The sequence below is a fragment of the Eulemur rufifrons genome, chromosome 15 (genome assembly GCF_041146395.1).
Source record: "Eulemur rufifrons isolate Redbay chromosome 15, OSU_ERuf_1, whole genome shotgun sequence".
In the NCBI taxonomy this organism is placed as follows: Eukaryota; Metazoa; Chordata; class Mammalia; order Primates; family Lemuridae; genus Eulemur; species Eulemur rufifrons.
The window spans coordinates 80602308-80622370 of NC_090997.1; the positions used below are offsets into that span (position 1 = coordinate 80602308).

General features: G+C 36.1%; 1 protein-coding gene across 11 annotated transcripts in view; it reads right to left on the minus strand.

Annotated features, from left to right (window-relative positions):
• MED23 (mediator complex subunit 23) overlaps nt 1-17340 on the minus strand; it is a 41476-nt gene extending 24136 nt beyond the window's left edge. For 5 of the 11 annotated variants that reach the window (XM_069488844.1, XM_069488852.1, XM_069488850.1 and 2 more), the window contains exons 1-10: nt 17113-17210; nt 16744-16775; nt 16498-16585; nt 13971-14095; nt 12768-12879; nt 11352-11450; nt 10040-10141; nt 9500-9569; nt 8094-8206; nt 5693-5788 (exon numbers count right to left, since the gene is read on the minus strand). In XM_069488844.1, coding sequence (XP_069344945.1) covers nt 5693-5788; nt 8094-8206; nt 9500-9569; nt 10040-10141; nt 11352-11450; nt 12768-12879; nt 13971-14095; nt 16498-16585; nt 16744-16775; nt 17113-17160 — 885 coding nt within the window. In that variant the 5' untranslated portion in view covers nt 17161-17210. Of the gene's footprint in view, nt 1-5121; nt 5140-5692; nt 5789-8093; nt 8207-9499; nt 9570-10039; nt 10142-11351; nt 11451-12767; nt 12880-13970; nt 14096-16497; nt 16586-16743; nt 16776-17112 lie in introns of all 11 variants that reach the window. The other 6 variants (XM_069488849.1, XM_069488843.1, XM_069488851.1 and 3 more) reach the window with 4 other exon arrangements.
• Nucleotides 17341-20063: the final 2723 nt, after the last annotated feature.

Below are 20063 nucleotides of genomic sequence, written 5' to 3' on the forward strand. Positions count from 1 at the left end.
CAAAAGATAAAAACCCTGGATTTCCAGGGATCAAATGTCGTGATACAGCAAATAAAGCAGTATGGGAATCTATTTAAAGGTAACCACCACAAGTTTACACTAACTTTATATACAAAGGTATATCTAAATAGCTGCCAGAAACCCTCTGTCTCTTTTTCAGTGTTTGGAATTGATCGTGATACTGAAATAGAATGAAATGGAAACCTCTGCAAAAAAAAAAAAAAAAAAAAGATCTCTGCTCTTCCCTCTTGGAAGCCAAACATAATGCAGCTTTAATTTTAAATTAGACCATTTTAAAATCTAAAACAAGAAAAAGAATTGAGTTTAAACACTAAACATGAAAATGCAACTTCCCTTTCTACAGGCAAAAAGATTTGTGCTTTTTTTAAGTAATTTAAGAAATATACTTTTACTGAAAAAAATGTTAAGTCATATTTCAAGCCATTCTCTTATTTCCTTTATAAATGTTATATGACTTAGTAGAAGGCAGTTGGAAGCCTTGCTAGTGAATACAATTACTAACATTGTATATCCCCCCTAAGCTTTAGATGTGATTATCAGTCTTTTGCCATGAAAAAGGGATATGATTTCTTTAAATTTAGGGAAAAAATGCAAAATGGGGACAAATTTGGAAATAAACAAGACATAATGAGTAGCATCCCCTCTTTTGCATGCTCTTTGCCAGCTCCAAACTTGTAAAGCTCCAATATAGCTGCACTTTCTTAAAACATGCAAATAAAACAAACAACTATCCAAACAGTAAGCATCAATGGTTGTTTCATATTTTTTCCAAGAACACAATGCCATGATCACAGTTCAACCACATTACAGGTTTACAAATAGCAATATTAACACCACCAGTTAAGACTACGGTACTTTTCCTCCAAATGTCATTATCATTATGAAGCAGAGCAAAGTGCAACAGACAACACTACAGACTAGTTCTTAAATCAGCATGCAAAACTACTGTGTACAGGGCTTGAAATTCACTAGTTCTGCCAACCACCAACAACCTAAGAAATGTGTCAGATAACACAAATTTAGAGTAAGATCATTCAAAGTATACAAGAGTCAGAAAAAATTGTGAAAAGAAGTAAAGCCAGGATTTCCAGTAGGAATTTTTCACTAGTGTTGGGAACTTGCTTCTAGTTTGGAAACTAACCAATTTGTCATCTATTTCTCCATCCATGAGGGTCTTCAAACAATCTGCTTTAGGAAAAAAGAGCAAACTAAATAAAATTGGTTTTTAGCACCTGAGTCACTTTGGAGTTTCTGTTTTTAATATTAGCTATATATAATTTTTAAAAACTGGATTTTCACCTATATATTTTTAGGCATATAGTAATGGTCATAGAGTTAATGATTTAAAAAGGAAAGCCAAAGATACTAAGATTTTGACAAAGCAAGAACAACTAGGAAATTTACAGTTAAAGCTGATAGTCTGTCAATACATGCCATGACTTAAGACTACCCCCAACTTTTCTGTTAAGAATCAAATCAGTCAGAAATCTCTACAGTGCCTAATGCCCTGGTAATTGGTGGTAGCAGAATATCTATCAGGATTAACAATAAACCTCCGAGGTGTTTCTGGCTATTGCCAAGGATATTTCTCAAACCAAATTTAAAGATAGCTTAAATATGTTGCTTTATCTGCCAATTTTGATATCAAAAAAGAAAGAAAAGTCTGAAATATAAAATAATTTGTGCTGCTAACTGCTTTATAATAATAAGTTTTGCTTTAGTTTTTCACTTATTATAATAAGAGATAGGTACATTAAAATTAAGACTCTACCACCTAGCAGGTGGTTTCACAATGTGGAACAAACATTTGTAAAGCAGTTTAAGGATTTATGAATAAAGGTTCATTGTCTGTCACTAAGCCAAGATACTTCTTTAAGTCAATGGATGCTATCTCTACGGCTATTCACATCTTGCTTTCTGAAAGCTTTAGCAAATTTAAAGCTTCAAAATACTGGCATATAAAGTTGAATTTGTTAGTTTACATCATACGTATATGCATTTTAATTAAAAACTATTTTAAGGATAAGAATATCTAAATTCAATATTTTAACTATTCTATGTCTAGATAATAGCATAAACTATACTGGAATCTTGTTTTAAATTTTCAGCTTTGATAAAAGCTAAAAATTCAGCATAAGGTATTAATAGAAACATTAATATCAACCCCCACCCATGCCCCTGCTTCCTTCCCACCACCATTTCAAATAGCAAATGACAGTGCTTTTCAGTCCTAGTATCCCATATTCTATATTGAGTGTTCCTTGACACTTTTTACGTAACAATTCTGGTAATGCTTTTGCAGTAAAAATTTAACTTATTGTACTTAGGTGAGCTTAAATTAATTTTAAATTCTAATTTCAATGCTATAAATCAATTTTAAAGCAATACCTGTTTAGGACAAGTAGGGAAGAAAAATCCCTTTTGACGTCATTTATCAAATTCTCTGCTTTAACCAAGAAAGCTGCCAATCAGTAAAACAGAGCCTTATTCCAATTAATACATTTTCTTTCTTTCTTTTTTTTTTTTTTTTGAGACAGAGTCTTGCTCTGTTGCCCGGGCTAGAGTGAGTGCCTAGCTCATAGCAACCTCAAACTCCTGGGCTTAAGCAATCCTACTGCCTCAGCCTCCCCAGTAGCTGGGACTATAGGCATGCCCCACCATGCCCGGCTAATTTTTTTTTCTATATATATATTTTTAGTTGGCCAGATCATTTCTTTCTATTTGTAGTAGAGACAGGGTCTCGCTCTTGCTCTGGCTGGTCTCGAACTCCTGACCTCGAGTGGTCCACCCGCCTCGGCCTCCCAGAGTGCTAGGATTACAGGAATGAGCCATTGTGCCCGGCAATTAATACACTTTCAGTGGCGTCCTTCAAAGATATTTTGAAATAACTTTAAAAGTGATTAGTTTAAGACAAACTGAATGATCAATATTTCACTATGTGACTGCAGTCAGAGTTCATACACCACTATGTAACAGCTTCAAGAGTTTATCTGTTTTGTGATGCTTTTACTCAGCAGGAAGAATACAAATTCTCATGAAGCACACAAAATGAGATTTTCCCACTATGAATTTAAGCCTAACATTCCATCTCACTGGTCACAGAACTGAGCTATTTATGATCTTCTGAATATGATTGATCTTAGGATACAATAAAGCCCAATTCCTACTGGAAAATGCAACGTGAACAGCTCTTAAGAAGGTTTCAAGCTTTAAGTAAATTATTGCATTGCTAGAGAAAGGACAAGAAAGTATAGTGTAGGATATAGTTCTGTAATGATAAAAGATGTGATAGATAACTTGGTTATTTTTAATCAGATTCTTCTTATACTGTGTGTTCTCATTTTCTATTCTATTTTCCAGTAGGTAAAAATAATATATCAAGTCAATTCAGCATATTATCTTCCATCTACAAGTCCCCTCACTACAGAGTTTTCTATGAAAACAATTACTGATGAATAGTGAATTTTTGACAATGTTTACACTACAGTGGGACCAATACTAATAATGTTCTGTCAGCATTTCCATTATAAACTTTATTTTTTATGGATTTATGTCTTAGTCATAAACTTTTTTTAGGTTGAAACTTGTTATTGAAATGATCAGGTCAGAAATACTCTCAATTGTTTCGTCAATTTCTAGTTTGAAATGAGCTGCTCCCCAAAAGAAAAAAGCTAAGGATATCTTGGGGAAGGTACTCACAGCTCAAATGACCATGGGTACATTTATCCACTGAACTGCAAAAAATTGAGTCAAGTGTGACTTAAAGTTGATTATAAAAATTAGTCTGAAGACATAGCATGAAGCATTCTTTCAAAGTTAACTGAATACTTACCTCTAATTCAAGTGAAAGTTGATCAGAATTAATGACTTGGTGTTTAAGATGTTTATTTGACAGATCATAATGAGGTAACTGTCAGATACTCTAGTGTGAAGCAGTTTTAGTTTCACATGTACAAAGGCTTGTCCAAACAAGGAAACTTGGCAAATTTTTCAGAAGAAAAAACTTAAAATAATAAAAGAGATACTGCTACTAGGGTGAGGTTTGGCATGCAAAGTTTCAACACTGAGCAAGTTTTATGGCCAAGCTATATGTCCTTAAAAATAGGGCTTTATAAATGGAAGCACTGGCACAACCTTCACTATAGTATTGCAAACAGTAACGCTATTTTATATAACCTAGACAAGAATGTCTTTTTAAAATCAAAAAGCTGGTTTATTTTAATATGTTGGGCTCAAAAATTTTTAACAAAAATAATTGGAACCACTATTTTGTTTAAAATATCAAAGGTGAAAAGTCCTGGAACAGCCTTGGGACCGTATAAGAGTTTGCTTTATAAAGTTTGGCCACAGTGTTTTTCTCCCACCATAGGCAAGCTTCAGCTGAGAGGAGCTCACTCTAGGAGGAGGGCACTCTGGCAAAGACTGGCAAAGAAGCGTGTTCGTCAAGCAGGTGTGGGGTCACCTAAGAGTGCGACATTTCTTAGTCAATCCCCAGGTTTCCAAAAAAGCCTTTCCTGTATAAAGTTTACCACTCCAACTTTTAAAAGCAGAGTATCTCTATTAAAGTGCTTTTTTTCTTTTTTGTTATTTTTAATTTGTTTTTGTTTTAAGGCAAAGCAACTTAAGTATTTTTGTTGTTGTTATTATTTATTTATTTTTTTTTAACCGTTCTGGAAAGATAAAGGCCACCACAAATCTTTCCATCTCTGAAAATTCTACCAGGCTAGCTTTAGCCCTAAAGCATGAAAAACAGTAAAATGGAGTGGGAAGGAAAACAACCCATCAAAAAGTGACAGGCTTTATTGAGTGCCAGGTGTTGTCTCTTTGTTTAAAAAAAAAAAAAAAAAAAAAAAAAGAGAATATTAAAAAAACAAACACCAAAAAAAAAAAAAAAAAAAACCCAAAAAACCAAAACCAAAAACAATCCACCAAAAATAACTCTCATATCCCAAGAAGAAATTTTTTTTAGTGGCCTTGGTCTCAGCATGGTCCTGCCAATTTCAAGCCCCGACCATACACGTATTCTCTAAATGGAATCAGTGGCTACAAAGCGGCCAGCGTATCGTTAGTCACAATACAACAGTAAGGTTGTGAACATACCTGAGCAATGTTCAAGGTCTAGAGCATTGGAGGATGGGCAGGACAAGACAGGACAGAACAAAAATAAAGGAAGAAAAAAAGAAAAGACAAAACAGTGACTATGAGGCCAGCCTCAAGGAACCCAGAGTCAGCACAAACCCTCCCACATGTTAAACCATCAAAAATAAGCAAACATACACCAAAAAAAAAAAAAAAAAAAAAAAATCAGCAAGGAGGCCATGCTGAAGATTCCAAGGGTTATAAAAATGGACACCCAAAAAACAAAAACAGTCAAAAATTATGGTTAAGTCATGTGTAGGTTTCTCTGGCAAAAGGTATACTTGAAACTGGCCTTATAGAAAAAAAAGCAATGCAAAATAAACCAACTTTTAAAATATCTCCTTTTTAATTTAAACATTCTTAAAGCAATATATAAATGATAGGAATAATACGTTGTTTAATAAACCATGTATTTAAAAAAATCACCAAATAGTTTTTAACTGTTTTGCTCAGTTAGCTATAGCAAAGAAAAGAGAAAAGAATAGTGCAGATTCTATGCAAAATTTACTAGGTTTCCGGCATAGTACAGTACCTGCTTATTTAAACCTAGCATATTGCAGACCATATCCCTGGAATAAGGCTGCTCCAATACATATCTCAACAAAGCAGTCTGTGGTTCAAACAGATCCTTTAAAGAAAATAAAAAAAATCATTGCTTCAAGATCAACATAGATGTTAATTCAAATTATTTGAAATTGAGATTAAAAATTCCTCTAAAGGCACTTGTTACCTTCAGACAGTAGGCAGTATCTAGTGAGGAAAAAAAAAAAATCATAGGATTTTAGTGCTTACAGTTAATCTGTTCCCGCCCCTCATTTGATAACTGAGGTGAAGGGACTTGCCCAAAGTCATACAGAGGGTAATCATAAAGATGACACTAGAACCAGATCTTCCAGTCCCCCTTCCCCAGTGTATTTTCCACTCTACTTTCCTGAAAACATAAAAGGTTTACATTTTTTTAATTTTTGAGTCTCACAACATCAATTTATATAGATTTTGTCCTTGGTAAGAATGTTCCTTAGACATAAAGAGGTATCATTATTAAAAAGACTTTTCCTTTCTTTCTATTAATGTTGACCAATTTTCTAGAATTAGTTTCTAGGCATTTAAGTATAAAATTTCTGATAGTCAAATTCAGTTTATAATAAATATTACTAGAAAGCTACATATTAAAAAAAATCTTTTTCAGAGTTTGCAGCTATTTTTCCAAATGACAGCCTGAAAGAGTATCCAGTATGTCTTGATTACAGGCCAATCAATCCCCCATTTCCCTAAGATTCCCAAAATAGCTCCTTGGCTCTTAAACAGTAAATCTTTAGAGAAATAGATGAAATAGTCATATGCTTATTTATATTTGTGAATTTAGTTCATGCATATTTAAAAACTTATATTTATTAAATATAAAAGATTTCATTCTAGTTTATTCTAACTCTTCCATGAAAGCTAGACAGCTTCTGAGTCATCTGATAGTTTTCTAGAGCATATCACTTTCACTTCTTTGTTTTTGGAGACATAGCATTTTGATAGTCAATGAAAAGTTTATCCCAAGTACCATCTGCATAACGTTATCTGGGTTTTATTCTTTTAAAGGTCCCTCAGATGGAGAAATAAAAGGAAAGAAAATCACTTTATGTGCTGATTTTTTTTTTTTTTTTTTTGAGACAGAGTCTCACTCTGTTGCCCGGGCCAGAGTGCCATGGTGTCAGCCTAACTCACAGCAACCTCAAATTCCTGGGCTCAAGCGATCCTATTGCCTCAGCCTCCCAAGTAGCAGGGACTACAGGCATGCGCGACCATGTCCGGCTAATTTTTTTCTATATATTTTTAGCTGTCCAGATCATTTCTTTCTATTTTTAGTACAGATGGGGTCTTGCTCTTGCTCAGGCTGGTCTTGAACTCCTTGAGCTCAAACGATCCGCCCACCTCGGCCTCCCAGAGTGCTAGGATTATAGGCGTGAGCCACCGCGTCCGGCCTATGTACTGACTTTTAAGATAATCTTAAAAAAACTGTGCAACTTGGAGATTAAAAACCTTAGAAACATTACTGTGCTAAATTTCTTACCATTTTCTCTATGAAATTGATTCCCATCAGGCTGTAGTCTCTCTCAATTCACCCCAGCTACCATAATGTCTCTGTTTTCTGCCCCTCTCTTCATTTTAATACTAAAATATCTGGGAAAGGGGTATGGGTACATAAGTATTCACTTCAATGTATTAGTTAAAAGGAATTCCTTAGGGCATTTTAAATCAGAATAATCAGTGCCTGTTTTATGTGGAAGTTTTTACAGCAAGAACTGACTGTAGCTATAGTTATAAGAAGAGAAACTATACTCAAAGAACTATCAGTCCAATCAGCAAGATTGCTCACTAATGCAAAAATTTAGGAGTAGTGCCCCTAAAATGGTACATTAAAATTTCAGTGATTTGAAAAGTAAACCCTCTCCCCTTTAGAATTCAACTGAGAAATGTGACTTCAGGTACAGTCACATTAGTCCTAAGCAGCATGGTAAGGAAAGAATTTTCTGTTCAGAAATCTAATCAAAGAGGAATGGAGACTAGTTTCCAAACACTCTCTTACAAGTATAAACAGAATTTCCAAATTTGGAGACTTGATGGCATCTGGAATCAGACTGAGTTCAAATCCTGGCTCTACTACTTGTTAAATGTGGGGCCTTAGTCAAGAAATTAATTTAAAATTTTAGTTTTCTATCTCCAAATACTTTGCCCAAGAAGACCACTGAGGCATAAATACCCACAATAGCACAAACCACAGGGAATATTTGGATATTGGAATAATGTGATAAATCATAAACTATCTTTTATTAAACATTTACTTCTTCAGACTGTGAAGTGACAATTTAGCAAATACATCTTATAACCAAGGATGAAGATTGCTGGATGGACCAGAAGTTCCATTATATTTAGCAACATACCTTATCATATGGCAAAAGGCCTTTCAAAGGAAAACGAAGAGTAGCAGGATCCAATTTCCATGAATTACAAATGGCGCCTGAGTTATTTACAACTGGCAGAAGACTGCAGCGGCCTGTTATGTATCACAAAGATGTTTTTAAGTAAATGTGAAACACAGCATGAATATATACAAACCAGGCAGTAGTTTAAAAATGGTTTAAAAAAGTTTTAATGAGACTGAAGTTTGGGAATTTTGATTACGTTTAGTCCAGATGATTGTAGAACAATTTGTACAGGCCTCCTAAACTCAAAAATGTTGCACTTTGTCCAAGTGTCTAGGACAGAGGTAAGAAAACTTCAGTCCATGTGCCAAAACCACCTGCCATCTGTTTTTGTAGCATTTTATTGGAACATTGGCGCTTTTGCAGTACAGTAGCAGAGGTGAGTAGTTGCAACAGATTGTGTATCTCACAAAACTTAAAGTATTTACTACATGATCCTTTTTAGAAAAAGTTTGAGACCACTAGTCCAGGATCAACATGGTTAACTTTATGCAGGATACCCCTAGAGGCCTTAGATTGTAATATATGGCCATCAGCTTGTACATCCAACTACCTAACAAATATTATCATTTGGATGTCCCACAAGCACCTCAAGCTCAACTTGTCTTAAAATAAATTCATCATCATCGTTCTCAAACCTGCTTCACTTCCATAATTCATAAAATGATATCAATAGCCACTCAGTACAAAAGCTAGAAACCTGCAAATTATCTATGTAGTCACTATTTAGCTTATTTTTGTATTTCCACTATTTAGAACAGTACCTGGCTCACAAGAAGTGTTCAGTATTTGATCACTGAATAAATAATCGTCTATAATCCTAAATAGTTCTGAGGTCACCATAATTTCTAGAAATAACTCAGGGTAGTGGGCACCGAAAAAAAATTGCCAAATCACATGGTTATTTTTAAAAGAAAGTTCGGAGAATCTAACAAAACATAAGAAAATGGGAAACAAAATACATGAAATAAAGAGCAAAAGTGTGAATTAGAATGGGCTGAATGAGCCTGATACTCTCATGTTCTGTGGCGACAGGGAAAAATGTATGTTGAGACTTTCAGTTGCCCAGAGATTCCATGGTGCTTTATTGGCTATATTAAAAGGTCTTTCTAATCAACAGGAAATACACTTTCTAGAATGGTTTTACCTGAAGCTTAGACCATTCCAGATAGTTGCTTTTCCTTCCCTACACTCAGCACACAAAGTACCTAAAAACATGTGAAAGGTATTGTATTAAGCTCCTAGTGAGTTACTAAAAAAATAAGCCACCAAGACATGTACATGAGACCATCCTTCAGCTTTGTTCAATAGTCAGATCACTAAACATCAGGTACTATTTGGTATATTTTAAATTATAATCCTACCACAAATGGAATTTATCCTTGCTGTGGGCCTGAAAGTATCCACAAAGTCTGATACTAGGTTTCCAAGTAACTGAAAAAAAAGAGAGAGAGCACAGGGAGGGGGCAGGGAGAGGGAGATGGGGAGAGAGATCAAATAAATAAGCATAAAAATAAAATTGAGACTTCCCTGAATATAGTGATCATTTACATAAAATGAGATAATATGTGTAAAGATTTAGTACAATGCCTGGCATATGATAATTACTCAAAGGTTAGTTCTTTTCTTGCTTCCTTCCAAACAATTACAAGTTCATCTGTTCCTGAATTAAACCAAGTCACATTACCATATCCTTAGCTATTTGATGAAACTGTGCATATTTTATCACATGGCATAAATATTATCTCAACAGGGCAGCAAAGAAATGAAAGATTTTAATCATGATTCAAAAAATACAAACTATCTAAGTGACCATTTTTAAAAATAAGCACACAAAAAATAAGATTAACATAGCTGTTTTTGATTAAAATTTTTATTAAAATTTTGAGAAATATAAAATTTACCCAATGTGGAAGTTTTCCCTCTGGATATAGTTTCCTGATCTCTGTGACTGCAAAATAAGCTGGTAATAAGCAGGCATTCCTTTCCAAGATATACGCTATAACCTAAGAAAAATAAAAAGGCAACATCATTCCTGACTAGACCACACACAAGCCCTTTAAATACAACAATGTCAACAACAAAAAGGATACCAAAAAGTAGAGATATTACTTTTTGGGAGAGATGGTGGTCAAAGGACACAAAAAGTTAGGAGAAATAAGTGCAAGAGATCTATTGTACATTATGTTGACTATGGTTAATAAAAATATATTGTATACCTGAAAATTGCTATGACAGCATATTTTAAGTGTTGTCAGCACAATAAATATGGGGTAACCCATATGTTAAATAGCCTGATTTAGCCATTCCACAATACGTGTACACACACACACACACACACACACACACAATTGTTACTTGTCAATTAAAAAAAAAGTAGAAGTATTACTTCATGGACTTATTGGGTTTAAACTGTAGCATAAAGAAATCCACTTATATGTAGAGAATATCTAAAAAGGAAGATTAATAAACAATGGAATGGATTGTTCATGGTTAGTAACCTTGAAAATGCTTTAAATATTGGTAGACTTAAACAGGAGAGCAACACATCAAAGCATCAATTCTTAACACATTAATTACAAAGCAGAAAGGTCTTTTAAGTAATCCATAGGCTGATGTCTTGTAACAGTTTAAGATACTTTCATGTCCATACTGTTGTTTTCATAATTTAAAAATATGAATTAAAATTTCAAATTTCCTTTTGAAATATGATGAAAGTGAAAGAGCATCTTTAAAAATAGAAGTGCTGGCCGGGCGCGGTGGCTCACGCCTGTAATCCTAGCACTCTGGGAGGCCGAGGCGGGTGGATTGCTCAAGGTCAGGAGTTCGATACCAGCCTGAGCGAGACCCCGTCTCTACTAAAAATAGAAAGACATTATATGGACAACTAAAAATCTATATAGAAAAAATTAGCCGGGCATAGTGGCGCATGCCTGTAGTCCCAGCTACTCGGGAGGCTGAGGCAATAGGATCGCTTAAGCCGAGGAGTCTGAGGTTGCTGTGAGCTAAGCTGACGCCACGGCACTCACTCTAGCCTGGGCAACAAAGTGAGACTGTGTCTCAACAAAAAAAAAAAAAAATAAAAAAAAAAAAAAAAATAGAAGTGCTTTTTTTTTTGGTAGAAAAAAGGGAATATTTCACAAAATATCACAAACCTAAAAAAATCTAGACTTTTTTGAGGTTATGACCAATGAGTTTCAGACATGTCTAAATTACCTCTCTTGCTGCCAGAAGCTGCTGTACAACAGCAGAGCTCACTGTGTTAGGAATTGTCAAGATTTTCTCCAAAATCACTTTTAAGAGATCTCGAACACCCTGATGTAAGAAAAAAGACATAGGTTAAAACTAAGTAATATCCCCTCTGTTAGCTCAAATATCCAAAGGTTTCATGGTTATAAACTCCTTTAAGGTCACACCTTAAATTTTCTGATTCAGAGTTAACATTAATCAGAGTCCTTAACATTAACCCAAGAGAAGAGCCATGTTCTAAAATAGAATTCTAAAGAATGTCTTGCAATATGAATAAACAAAGAAAGTCACTTATATTCTCATGAAGTTTCTACTGTTAAGAGTGTCAAAAAGCTTAACTTATACATATGGATGGAAATGTATTAGAATAGGACTTGAAAGCACTCTGAAAATGTGGGTAATGATATTAAGGTTTTTGGCAGATCACTCCTTCTGCTCATTCCCTTTGGTATTACCTGACTTTATTACCCCTTCTCATCTATCACATGCCTTAATCTCTCAGGCATATCCAAGGCTATTCTGTTAATCACCTCTACATATCTAATACCAGTTGCATTATCTGATATGTAAAAAAGAAATTTCATTCAACATGCATTTACTGACTATAAACTATGTGAGCAAGCTTGTAAAAAGACAGAACATATGCTTGGGAGAACAATTGTAAAGCACGTACAAATAAGTAAGAAGGCAAAAACAGCGTAAGTCTGAGAAAAGAGAAAATCAGAAAAGGCTAGAGTTAATTTTATGTTAAATCATGATTCAAACCAATAATTATATGTTAAGTCATTTCAGATTAGAGAAAATGCAGAAATAAAGCATAAGGTCAGGTATTGGTAATTCCTTGAAAAAGGACAACAAAAGTGGCTTGAAGAATGGCTTTTGTAGCTGAGTTCCAGAGCTGTATTATGAGACACAATCAGTGAACATATATTGTTACTTCTGGTCAAGAGCAGAGTGCTGAAGATGTTAGTTAAATAAAGACACAAGTCCAGCAGAGGTCAAGTTAGAGGTGAAGTAGGTCTTGCTCCCTTCATCAGCTGCTCTGTACATCCCTCCTCAGTTCCACATACCCCTGCTCTGCGCTCTTTCATCTGAAGGGGCCCCAGCATCATAAGACTTGTGCCATGTAGGAACACAGATTCTGCTTTGTGCCTTTCCTACTCATCATAAAAATGTATTAGCCATCTGTATTTTTAAGAGTGTTGGGAGGGGAGTAGAAAAGCCATAGGAACAACTCAGTAATTTTAAATCCTTTTAGGAAATACACAATAAAAAATAGATTTTGTAAATGCTTCCACTTCATTTCTCTCACCTGAAAATTATAATACAGAAAAATTAATCATATCTTAAAGCAATCACTTTTCATAATTAGGAAAAAAATACCTTGTAATCCACTCCCCCAATTATTTTCCGAACCAGTTTAAATGTTAAGGCCCAAAGCTGTGTTCTTTCCCACTCAAGAGTGTCAGAGTTTATTAGGGATTCACAAACCATCCTAGAAAAAAGAAATAGCCATTCTAGTTATAAGACAGAATTTTCCAAGTTCTCTAATCCATGGTCTATGTACTCCATGTATTATATTTATCATAGCAAGTATTTTTCAGAAAGGAGCATTATTGCTTAAACACACTTTTAAAGATATATAGCATTTTACATTTTTTACTTTTATGAATGGTCAAAAACAAAGTAGAACTAAATAATATTCATTATGTTTTAATTTCACTAGAAAGAAGTCTATAAAAAGCTTTTCCTTAAATGTTTACCATCTATCACCTTGTGGCAGATTGCACTTTTCCAAGATGGTAGCAATAAGATTTTCGATCTCACGTGCTCTTCTGAAACATGACACTGACAATCCTTACATGGGGTGTGTGTATGGGGGGAGGTGGATTACGTTCTCTCTTATCTCTTAGATCTGGGCTGGCCTAAGACTATGGCAAAAAAGGTAAAAGGATGCAGTATGACTTCAAGGGAAGGTGATAGAGCTTTTGCCTAACCTTGTCTTGCACCCTTGCTCTTGGACTCTATCTACCATGCAGTGAGAAAGTCCAGACCACATGATGAGGGCATGTGCAGGTTCTGGCCCATAGCCCCAGCTGAGGTCCTATGTAACAGCCAGGAACCAAACACTAGTCATCTGTGTGAGGAAGCCTTTGTTGTGACTCCAGCCCTAGCCACCCTGAGTTGTAATCACATGAGACACTCAGAAAAAACTACTTAAGCTTAGTCAACTGCCATAACCATGAACAACAATAATAAAATGATTATTAATGTTTTAAGCCATGAAATGTTCAGGCAATTCATTGTGCAGCAAAAGCAAACTAGAACAAACTAATCACTAAAGTGAGTGATCTGAGCCCCTGGGCAGAAAGGCAAAGGATGCCTGGTTTTGAGCCTATAAGCATTGCTCAATTCAAAGAATACTGCATCCTAGAAACTAAAACCTGAGGTATCATGAAGGATAACCTGATGAATCTCACTTTCTTCTTCATTCCTTTATCACTTCACAACAACCTCAACTGATTTCCTACCATTTACACAGACGGGACAATTCTTTGGATTGCTCGTACCCACCATTAAACATACCTGGGTGGAAGGAGACCAGTCTCAACTGCCATTGCTAAGCAGTCATAAAGAAAAGAAATTCTTTTAGGACTATGCTGGCCATGAATAAATTTAACAATCCACTGGATGCACTGTTCATGAGACTCCTGGAAAATTAAAAAATGTTTTCGTTTAGGACTAAGTTTACATGTTATAACTAACAGGTAGCTGATACTACACCTGGAAGTATATCACTATGAATGAAATACTGCACTATGAACATCTGTGGATGACAATAATTTTTAAAAAAGATTTTAAAAATTCAGATTTAGTATCTGTTATATTAAGCTTAAAATCTTGCCATTACATAGATTAAACTCAAGCATTTTTATTATGTAGGACTTCCAAAAGTAGTAAGATTTTATTAACATATCCATGGTCAATAGAAAACTCTAACACAGATTGTGTAAGGCACTGTCAACGGTGCCTTTAATGGCAGATGTAAATATTCCTGTCACTGGGGAAAAATCTGTTATGGATTAGTATCTTAGCCTTATGAGAATTTAGTGTGAATTTAATCCATAAGAGCCCAAAGAAGAGCCTACAATGAACCCAATGACAAATCAGATTTCCAGACTTGCAAAACTTTAAATGTGATACAAAAATGTTGTACCCATATCAAAGTTTGTCTTCTAGGATATCTCCAAGAGAAACCTATAACGTCCTGCTTTCTGCACCACCACTGTTCTTCATGCACACTTCTACTGTTGTACATATAATGATTTAGAAATACCTATTTTCTTCCTGGCTCCTCTAATAGAATATAAACTTCTTACAGAAAAGGGCCACACATTATCTCATAAATGTTTAATAGGTTTTTTTTAATTAAAATGTATTGTAAATATGTTCAACATCACTGAGAGAAATAAAACTACACTGAGAGAAATTTTCTCATGTTTTTGATTGGCAAAGATCAAAAAGTTTATTAATATCATTGTGAAGCTACAAGAAATAGACAATCTCATACATTGCTGTTGGGAGTGTAAACTGGCATAACACGTAAGCAAAATTATTAGCAATTTCTATAAAAATAAATAGACATACCCTTTGACTCAGCAATACTGCTTTCAGGAATTTATCCTATGTTCCATGCATAGTATTATATATTACAACATTGTTTAAAGTAAAAAAGTTAAGAAGAAACCTAAAAGTCAGTCAGTAGGGGATTGGTTAAAAAAATGAAGGTACAGCCATGCAATGGAATATTATGCCTTTATAAAAAAGAAAGAAAGGGATGTAAAAGTAACTCTAATGGCCTGATATGGAATTATCTTCAAAATATGTTATTAGGGGAGAAAGGCAAGGTGCTAATTAAGGAACAGTGTACATGATATATGACCATTCTATAAAATGATTTCATATGCATAAAATACTTCTAGAAGGAAACATAAACTGGGGATACTGGCTGCAGACAGGAAAAAGAAGAGATAAGAGATGGGAGGGACACTAGTCACTGGATTCATCCTTTTGTACCTATGCATTTTGAACCACATGACTGTCTTATCTGTTAGAAAATTATTAAAACAAAATTTTAAAACGTGAACATACTGCCATTATATGATCCACGTCTGAGTGGCAAATCTTATCACCAGTGGCTGAAATGCAAACACAGCACTGTGAGAACATAATGCACTCCTGGAAGGAGATCTTCAAGATTGCACATTTTTGTCTTTTTCATGGAAACATTTTCTGGTAAAATGTATCTGGTCTTTGTTACTAAGTTGTATTGCTCCTTTCCCCATTTGTACTACAATATCTTCACATGTTTATTATAGACTCTGCATTCCTATTTTAGTATCTTTGTATCTTTATTATAGCATCGTAATTATAGTATCTTTGTATCAATGCTGTACCAGTACATTTAGTAAACAGAAAAAAAAAAAAGAAAGAAATTCTTATCCAAGTAAAGCTTACCACAACTGTTTTGTTTTGTTTTGTTTTGTTGAGACAGGGTCTTGCTCTGTCACCCAGGGTGAAGTGCAGTGGCCTCATCATAGCTCACTGCAACCTCAAACTCCTGGGTTCAAAGGATCCTCCTGCATGAGCCTCCCAAGTAGCTGGGAGGGCAGGCACACCTCCACATCCTGCTAATTTTTCTATTTTTTTGTAGAGACATGATCTCCCTCTTGCTCAGGCTGGTCTGGAACTCCTGCCCTCAAGTAACCCTTTGGCATCGGCCTCCCAAAGTGCTAGAATTGCAGGTGTGAGCCCGACAAACAAAACTGTTTTCAAGTGTACCAAAGAAATCAGAATAGGATGAAAATAGTCTTATATAATTTAACAAGGGGAAGATTTTTAAAAACACGTCACACTGTGCAGTCATCAGCTTGACGTCTCAACACAAGTTCTCCGCTGAAGCATACGAATTAAAACAAATAAAAACCAGAATAAAAAACGATGACAATTTTACTTCTCCCTTTCCAGAAGAATCTTAAGAGCAACATCAAAGTAAATGTAAAAAAAGAGGCCAAAAATCATCAGCTGAATGTATTAAAAATGTAGTGCTCACCTGAGAAAGACCACCCCAAAACTGTCTGAAGGCCCCCAAACAGCTAATTAGTTTTGTTTTTTCATCTTCAGGGGTATCCATAAACATGCTAAAAAACAAAAATTACGTTATTTGCCACTAGGTCTTAAAAGGTAATTAAACATAACCAGAATAGTGGATCTTATAACCCTCCAAGACTAACCTAAGTAAAATCTTACAAAGATACAACCGCATAAAAACGCAAAAATCTGCCAGGTAAATACTCACCCGGGGAAAGCCTCTTCTATAATTTCCGTCTTCTGTAAAAAACAAAAACGTAAATAACGTTAATTTTAAAAGGAAGCCTCCCTTAGTGAAATGTTACAATGTAACACAGGGCAAGTCATCTTAATCGGCGCTGAAACTAACAATACCTGCCTGGCCTGTCACAAAGGGCGCTGTGTTATTTCAAAGGATGCACTGAACTTGACAGTGGTTTGAGAATCTCTGAACCCCTGCACACACACTCGGTGTCAAAACAAAGGGGAGCAGAGGGGAGGCGTGAGAGGAGGTTACCCAGGCCAGTTTCCTTGATCCGCTCCCCCCGAGTTTCCCCTCCCGGAGCCATCGTCCTGGATCGCTGGCAATTGCACTCACCACTACCTCCTCAAAAATGCTCTGCAGCTGCGTCTCCATTTGTACCATCGCCTCCGCTTTCCGGGGGCGCCCGGCAAGGCCCGGGCCAGGCCCGAGCTTCGGGAATAAAGGGACGCAGGGGCGGGGACGTCCGAAGCTAACCGCAGCTCCCCGACGTCGCTTCCCTGCCCCAGCGTCCCCCGGGTAGAGTTCCCTGCAGAGCCCCGCCAGCAGCAGCCAGCGCGGAAGCGGAGAAGGGCCGGGTGCGCGCTGTTTATAAAACCCTCAGAAACCAGGAGCCCTGCCAGATGGTTCTGCTTGTGGAGCAGGGCGGCCCGCAAGCCGCACGACAGCGCCCCAAGCGGAGCCTCGAGGCAAGGCACCCGGCGGAGGCCTCGACTGCAGGCCGCCACCTCCCGGCCAGAGCGGAGGTTGCCTGGTGCTGGGGCTAACCCTTCTGAGGGCTGGGGAGAGAAAATCTTGAAACGCAGAGGCTGCAGCCGTGAGCCAGCTGGTGGCTGTGAGCGGCCTGCCTGGAGCTGCAGGCTGCCGCGGGGAGTTGAAAGTACATTTTTCTTGACCACAGGGACCATGTCTTAGCTGTGATAACCTCAGTGCCTAGCACAGTGATGGACACATAGCCGTCTTTCAATGAATGCAGAAAAAAACAAATGAATGCATGATTTCTGATTTTTAATTAGAATCATGGAATAATAACATCTACCGTTTTTAGTTATGACCTAAAAATAATAATATTTACCAATTATTGGATACCTGTGGCCTTTTCAGTGGGGGTAGCGGTGAGATGGATAACAGAGCCAGCGTTACTATAATAAAATCCAAGGACCCTAACAATCTATTGTTCCTTTAGGTATGTTTACCAGGTTATCTTATTGTGAATTATCTTTGATTAGATTTTAGTTCCAAGACAGTTTTCATCCACTACCTGACAGCGTTCCACGCTGCCTCTCCATGTTGTTCCAATCAGTGTCTTCTCAGCAAATGCCAGCTAATCTTAATATTGGACACGGCTTTTAAAATTGGCCTTGGTCAGGGAAGAATTTCATTTTTTCGACAACAAAATACATATTAAGCTTTACATTATATTTACGGATGCTCCATTCACTGAATAAAAAAATGACTATTTGCTGGGTGTGGTGGCCCAGGCCTGTAGTCCCAGCCATGTGGGAGGATTGCTTGAGCCCAGGAGTTCAAGGCCAGCCCGGGCAACATAACAAGACTTTGTCTCTAAAAACAAACAAACAAAGAAACAAAACATTGACTATCCATTTCCAGGCCTTCTTAATGTGTTTCCCCATGCTCATTTTTATTGATATATAATTTATTTACAATAAAATGCATAAATTTTAAATGTATAGATCCATGAATTTTGACAAATCTTCACACTTAACACCTCAGCCAAGATTAGAATTTTTCTGCCACCCCAGAAAGTTTCTGGTGTCCATTTGCAGCCAACCCTTCCTCAGCAGTCCCAAGAAGCAAATACTTTAAAAATTTTGTAATCATTAACTAGTTTTGCATGTTCTTGATGTTTATATGAAATCATACAATACATACTCTTTTTGTGTCTAGCTTCTTTCACACAACATTATATTTGGAGATACATCCGTCTATGTTATTGCTGAGTAGTAGTCCATTGCATGAATATACTAAAAATTATTTATGGATTCACCTGTTGGTGTATATTTATGTTATTTTGAGTTTTTACTATTATGAATAAAATTGCCATGAACATTCTCAACAAGTCTTCAGCTCTAGATCTAAATTCTCTTTTCTGTTGAGTAAATACCTAGGAGATTTTGGGGTTATATGGTACGTATATGATAGCTTTTTAAGAGATTGCCAAGCAGTTCTCAAAAAAAATTTTTTTTTTCCTTTGTTACCATTTTACACTCCTACTAATATATGAGAGTTTCAATTGTTCTACACCATTGTCAACATTTAGTGTTGTCAGTCTTTTTATGTCAAATGTGTAGTCTATCTCAGAGTGGTTTAATTTGCATTTTCCTCATAACTAATGATGTTGAATATCATTTTATGTGTATCTTGTAGGCCATTCAATTACTTTTTGTCTGCTTAAATCCTCACCCATTATTAATCAAGGGATTTCTCATGTTATTTTTTATTTGCAGGAATTGTAATATATTCTGGACACAAATTTTTATCAGGTGTATGTAAGGTGAATGTTTTCTGTCCGTCTTGACCTACTTTTTCATTTTTAAATCATGTCTTCGATTAGTAGAAATTTTTGATTTTGAAGAGGCCCATTTTGTTAATCTTTAATTTTTATGGTTATTGTTTTAGTAGCCTAAGAATCTTTGTCTACCCTAGGGTCATGAAGATATCCTTCAATCTTTTCTTTTGTAAAGAAATAAATTTTGTAGTTTTAGCTTTGATGTTTAGGTTCATGATCCATTTGATTTATTTTTTTGTGGCTGGGGGAAAGGGGACAAGACTGTCTCCTCCTCTGTTCCTGAGGGGTGGGGGCAGCCACCCAGGGTGAGACCCTTGCCCTGGTGAGTCCAGAAGACAGAGCATCAAGCCAAAGAGGATTACCCTCAAGTCTTAAAGTTGAATATAATTTGCCTTGTTAGGTTTCTGACTTGCTTGGGACCTGTGACTCCTTTCTTCTTGACTATTTCTTGCTTTTGGAATGGAAATGTTATCCTATGCCTATTTGACTGCTGCATTTTGGAAGGAGATAACTTATTATCTGTTTTCACAGGTTCACAAGTAGAGAGGAATTTTGCCACAGGATTAATCATTCCTCAAGTCTCATCCATTCAGTAAGTCACCATTTGTTGAAACAATCTTCGTTTCTCTGTTGAACGGCTTTGTATTGTACAGGTCTGTTCTTGGACTCTGACTTCTATTCTATTGTTCCCTTTATCTATCCTTATGCCAGTATCATGTTATCTCCAGTGCTGTAGCTTATTAGTGAGTCTTGAAAT